This window comes from Corvus hawaiiensis, chromosome 19 (assembly GCF_020740725.1).
Source record: "Corvus hawaiiensis isolate bCorHaw1 chromosome 19, bCorHaw1.pri.cur, whole genome shotgun sequence".
In the NCBI taxonomy this organism is placed as follows: domain Eukaryota; kingdom Metazoa; phylum Chordata; class Aves; order Passeriformes; family Corvidae; genus Corvus; species Corvus hawaiiensis.
This window is the reverse complement of record NC_063231.1, coordinates 335678-341697: the sequence shown is the minus strand read 5'-3', so window position 1 is coordinate 341697 and position 6020 is coordinate 335678. Positions and strand designations below refer to the sequence as shown.

The window sequence follows — 6020 nt, the reverse complement described above, 5'->3', positions numbered from 1 at the left end:
CATTTTTGTGTCAGCCAGTACTTCATCTGTCTGACTTCCAGCTTGGCCTGTCTGCTGTGCAGGTATTACAGATCCTGAGCAGGAAAGGGAGGAACATATGGCACCCAAGGACTCCTGACCTAGTGGCCACCGCCAGTGGCAAGAGATACACCCAGTCAAAATAGCTGGGATTAGCCACAGCTCTCATCAGAGAAGCAGTTTTTTATGTAAAGAGGGAAGAGGAGTAACCATCTGTCACACTTATAGGGTCATACCTTGCTAGCAGCCAAAAGCCTAACACTAAAAATGCTTTACCGTCACCAGCACCTCAGAGACAGAAGGAAATGTAAACACTCACTACCCCTCCAGCTGCCAAACCACCCAAGCAAGGCCAGCAGTAAAGGAGGGGCAGTGAGAGGCCATGGTTCCCCAAACCAGACTGAGCAGAGAGAAGGGGTGGCCGCTGGAGAGAAAAGGAGCATGGTCCACTGTTCACGCCATATGTCTCTCAAAGTGGTGGGAGATCAGGCAGAGGCATTGGGTCCATTCCAAGAAGTGACTTTGGGCCCAGCCCCTGATGTACCACGCAGCATGGTGTTTGTGTGGCAGCATCTGCTCTAGCTAATAACAACAGTGGCAGGACATAAGGTCTGACAGCAGATGCAAGATAGGGCCAGAGGGGATCAAACCTTTGAAACAAAAAGTTCTGAAACATCTTTAAAAAATTTTCTGCATGGGGCACACAAACACTGCTTGAGTCCTGGAAGTACCCAAATTCTTCTTCTGGACAAATGATTTCCTTGACAAAGCTCTGATGAGACTATCTCCCCAGCCCAAGAAAACAGCAGTGCCAGGGACAGCTCACACCAACCCCACTACAGGTTAAAGACCCTCTGCTACAGCACTGCCCCACAGCTGTTGTAAGCCACAAGCCTGGTACAGGGGACACCAACATTCAGAGTGAATGCTTTTCCTTAGACAAAAGAGAAATAACACAGAGGACACTAACAGTTGTGGCTTAGGAATGGTATTCCTCATATTAGTGTTCCCACTGAAATACTCAAAACCACACACTGCTCACTCACTCCCCTCCTGTCCCTCTCCCCCTGTGGCAGGCTGGAGAGGAGAACTGGAGGCACAAAAGGTAAAGATCATGGTTTGCGATACGAACAATTTACTGGAAACAGTAATGAGATAAGAAAATGAATAATAACAGCAACAATATTAAAAAGAGTGTAGAAGAGACGTGAATGATTCATACATGATTGCTCACCACGCGTAACATAATGTTACCCCCACTGCTCATTTCATGCAACCAACCAGAAAGGACTCCTTCTCCCCATCCCTCTTCAGCCCCTCTCCCCTGCCACAAACCCTCCCCTCTCAACTTCTCCCCCTAGCCTTTGCCCATGTACATGATGTATAGAATAACCAGGGTCCTGGCTGTGCCATTCCTGGCTACTGCAAAAATTAACCCTGTCCTGGCCGCAACCAGGACACTGATATTCAGCACTGCCAGAATACAGTAGTCCGGTCAGTTCTTCTTGCTCTTGTGGGTGAACAGACTAACTTTGCTAGCAGATGCCACAGACAGAGAGGGAGACTCCAGCTTCACCTTGTCCAGCAAAGTTTTCTTTATGGCTGCCGGGGAAATCTTCTCTTGGTCTGCCAAATGCTGCAGCTCCCTACAATGGGGTAGTAGGAGAGGCAGACATAGTAAAAAGAAGATGGGGAGGTTGGGGGACAAGTTTTGCAAGCTTTTTAGGACTTCCTAGGTGCCCACCTTGTCCGGATACAGGAAGCCTCCACAGCATTGATGAGGAGTGAGCGAAAGCCACCACTCTCCAGGAAGTGCAGGGCATGGATAGTGGCTCCCCCGGGCGAGCAGACATTGTCCTTCAGCTGACCGGGATGCTGCTCAGATTCTAACAGCATTTTGGCAGCACCCTGTAGCAAGGAAAACACCTGCCAGAGCTCTGGCTGAGGAAGCCACTGTCACACACTCCTGTTCTCCACTGCACAGAGCAGCACCAACATTCACAGCAGGCAAACCTAGGCTCCTGCACGCTGCCAAAACACTTTCCAGAGCTGATGAAGCCTGCAAAGGAGCAGAGTTTCCCAGGCCCCAGCTCCCACACCACCACGAGTGCCAGCAGATTGCTGTAGCTACTTCCTACAGCCCCCACCAGGAACCTGTGTGCAGTCAAACCAAACATGTTCTTTAAAGTAGATTCTGTGAGAGGACCAAGATAATTTCAAACTGTGATGTGAAGATTCCTCTGCACAGAGCAAGCACAGACTCAGATTTGTTATGAAGGAGGTAATACTGACCAGCAAAGCCTGTGCTCCAAGTCGAACTGCCAGCCTCCGGGGAAGGCCCATCTTTACTCCTCCATCCGCAAGAGCATCCAGGGCAGTGAATGCCTGAGACCAGAGAGGAAGAAGGTGACTGAAAGACTCTGCTCCAGGACTGGTAAGTCTCAGGGAGGAGAGAATCCAGGGCTTCAGGATCGTGCTGTGACTCTTATGGACTTGACAAAAGCCTCCCCCTTTACTGCATGGATGCCATGCCAGGCTTCCCTCCCACTAGTTCCAGCTCTGGAGTGGGGGGAATGGGAGAAATTCTGCTTCTGCATCATGCAAACTGCAGGCCCAAGTTTTGCAACATGGACATGTGGACACCGCACGCTGGCTATGGACTTCAGACTCATCTGACTGGTAACAAAATTTACATGCTGTCCCAAACTGGACACATGGACTACATATCCCATTGCAAATGTGGGTGATAGGAAAAACAAAAAATGACAAGCTGAAGTTGCACAGACTTTTTGGCAGGCAAAGCCAACTGCTCTCCCCAAGACTGCCACTAGCTGAGGAAATAGCACGTACATACGCAGGGCCACTGCCACTGAGTCCCGTTACAGCATCAATGAGATCCTCTTCCACCTCAGTGCAGAAGCCCACACTGGCCATCAGTTGTTCCAAGAGCTTCCCATCTTCCACATCCGCATGAGTTCCAGTGGCATAGACCGTAGCACCTTCCCGGACAATCACAGGGGTGTTGGTCATGCACCTGATCACTTTTGGTGTGGGGCAGAAGGTAGAGAGTTTCTTAGGGCAGAAAATCATTGGAGATAGAAAGTAAAAAAAGAAAGAAGGGAGAAAAATGAGCTTTAGTGCATATTTTTCATCAATGGACTGTCCAGGAAACAGTATCTCAAAGGCCTCAATCCCAGATCAACCCACAGATCTCCAAAACAGCTCCTGCAGACACTTAGCATAAGATCTGCAGAAATTCAGGGCAGATGACCCACTGCTGTTGAAACATTATCGGACAGCAACTCATGTGAGGAAAGAGCTGGATAAAACCTCTAATAGCATTTTCTGATGAAGACAGCAAAGGTGACTGAAAACAACAAGTTGGCTGCTGCTGCTGCGTGACTTTAGTCCTGAGTAGCACAAGTAACATCTGTTCCTTGCATCGGCTCCTGGGGGCCAGAGGAGTGGAAGCAGCTCATGGCCGGCCTTGCACGGCCCGGTCCCCTCTCACCTTCTCGATAGAGCTGATGGTGACGCCGGCCGCGCAGGAGACCACGATGTGCCGGGCCTCGATGTCGGGGCCCACCTCCTCCAGGATGAAGGGGATGATGGGTGGCTTCACGGCCAGGAAGAGGACATCGCTGCTCTTCACCGTGTCCTTGTTGCTCACCGTGAAGTTCACTCCCATTTTCTGCAGCGGTTTGGAGAGAAACGGGACCGCTCAGGCCCGGGGCGGTCCGGGAGGGGAGCGCCGCCACCCGGCCCTCGCTACCCGGCCGCACTCACCCGCAGCCCGCTCACGGTCGGCAGGTCAGTGTCCGGGGAGCTCGCCGTGATCTTGTGCGCAGCCAGGACCCCTGCGAACGACACAGCGTGTCAGCCCGAGGGATCGGCAACACCCGCCCCGTGCCCACCTAACCCCATGAAGCCCCCGGGCCAGGGCGAAGGCGAACTGCCCCGCGCCCACCTGCCGCCGTGAAGCCGCGGGCCAGGGCGAAGGCAAGCTGCCCCGCGCCGATGAACCCCACGCTCATGGCCCGTGCCGTGCGGCCCCACCAGACCCAGACCCAGACCCGGACCCGGACCCGCCGCCGTCCACGTGGCCGCGCCCGCACGGAGGCGAGGCGGCGCGGGGGACGTCGGCGCGCAGCCAATCGGCGGGCGGTGGGACGGGGCAGCGCCGGCCCTCCGACCACTCAGCGCTCGGGGGCGGGGACAATGGCGCAGCCCTCGCCAGCTATTGGGGCAACCGACCCTGAGTGTTGCATCATTCGCCGCCTGCGGGGCCGACGGGAGCAGTCGGGAGCCGTCGGCCGCCCCGCCCCGCCCAGCCCGCCCCGCCCCGCCCAGCCCGCCCCGCCCCGCCCCGCTCCCGCCCCGCCCCGCCCCGCTCCCGGCCCGCTCCCGCCCCGCTCCCGGCCCGCCCCGCCCCGCCCCGCCCCGCCCCGCTCCCGGCCCGGCCCGCCCCACCCCGCCTTACGCCGCCAGGCGGCGCTGTGCTCCCGGCGGAGCCCTGTGGGAGAGTCGGGCGGGAGCGGGGCGGGACGGGAGCGGGACGGGAGCGGGCCGGGAGCGGGGCGGGAGCGGGCCGGGAGCGGGGCGGGGCGGGGCGGGGCGGGGCGGGCCGGGACGGGAGCGGAGCGGGGCGGGCCGGGCCGGGCCGGGCCGGGAGCGGGACGGGAGCGGGGCGGGGCGGGAGCGGAGCGGAGCGGGACGGGAGCGGGGCGGGGCGGGAGCGGGGCGGGGCGGGGCGGGAGCGGAGCGGGCCGGGCCGGGCCGGGCCGGGCAGCGCCGACAGCCGCTTGCTGGCGTTGCCGCGCCAGCACCGCCCTCCGTGAGCCCGGTCACCCCCGGCCACCCTCCCCGCGGAGAGGGGGACCCCCGCGGGGCCAGGGCGCAGCGGGCGCCAGAAGAGACTCTTGGTCCCCGTGTGCTGGCTCTGCTCGGGTCTCCTCCCCGCCACTTCTCCGCCTCGGCCGGCCCGGGACGCTCCGGTGCGCAGTCCCGCCTCCCTGGGCGGGCCCATACGCGACCCTGCCGGTCCTGCGGGGAGCGGTGTTGCGGAGAGCGGCCCAGCGGCCGCTGGTCCCAGAGCGGCGGTACCTCGTGCTTTGGGATTGCCCGTAGGTTTCCCGAGGGATTTCCCTGCACGTGAACGGGGAGGGAGTTTCCGTCGCCCGATTCCCATCCGGGCCCGGGCGCAGTGCGGCCTCCCGCCGTGCCCCGAGGACCGAGGGTGGCCTCCATCAGAGCCTTGCGGTCTTGGGCTGTGGAGAGACCGGGCCGGTGTGGAGTGTTCCTGTAAAACCCAGGCAGCAGGCAGTGCTTTTTTTCCTAAATATCATATTACCTCACTGGTTTCATTTTTACTTTTTTCTTGCTCCTTTATTGACAGAAATAAATCTCAGTGGGGTTTTTTTGATGATAAATGTTCCTAAATGCTGTCTTTTGGGGATACCAAACCTCAGGCTTCCAAAAGAGAAGGGAAAAACCAAACCCAACCCATTAACGATTCAGATTTTAATCTAGCCAGGCTGGAATCCTCTGGGTGCTGTCTAGACTGGCTGCAGCCACAAGTCCGTAATTAAGGAACACACATACATCCTAACATTAGTTTACCAAAAAAGGTTGGGAATGGTTGGCGACTGGGGAAACCTGGTTCATGGTGAGCTACTTGATCATCATCTATTTATTAAAGGGGTCAATACACTCTGGAAATGAAGGGGGTTTGGTGAACTGAATCATGACAGAGCTGTTTGGTAAATCCTGCTGAGCAGATATCAGATGTTCTCTGTCCTGGATTGGGCAATCTCATAGTTTCCAATGGTTGGGGAGTGTTTTAACCACTGAAGCATGAGGTTTTGATTTTTTTTTAAATTTTTTTTCTTCTCCTAAAAGAGAGGATTGTTGTCCACACAATCTTTTTTTGCCATTTTGACCATGTTCACATTTTTTGCTCAGTCTTTGGCTGGCAGATGAGAAAGCTAAATCTGAACACACTG

At 56.7% G+C, this 6020-nt stretch overlaps 1 protein-coding gene across 1 annotated transcript; it reads right to left on the bottom strand.

The window, feature by feature from the left end:
- Positions 1 to 1136: 1136 nt before the first annotated feature.
- Positions 1137 to 4148, bottom strand: PYCR1 (pyrroline-5-carboxylate reductase 1). The gene is made up of 7 exons (XM_048324041.1): positions 3986 to 4148; positions 3805 to 3875; positions 3530 to 3709; positions 2869 to 3090; positions 2311 to 2403; positions 1763 to 1926; positions 1137 to 1664 (listed from the first exon to the last, which is right to left on the bottom strand). The coding sequence occupies exons 1-7, from the start codon at positions 4050 to 4052 to the stop codon at positions 1514 to 1516; spliced, it is 948 nt and encodes a 315-aa protein (XP_048179998.1). The 5' UTR covers positions 4053 to 4148; the 3' UTR covers positions 1137 to 1513.
- Positions 4149 to 6020: the final 1872 nt, after the last annotated feature.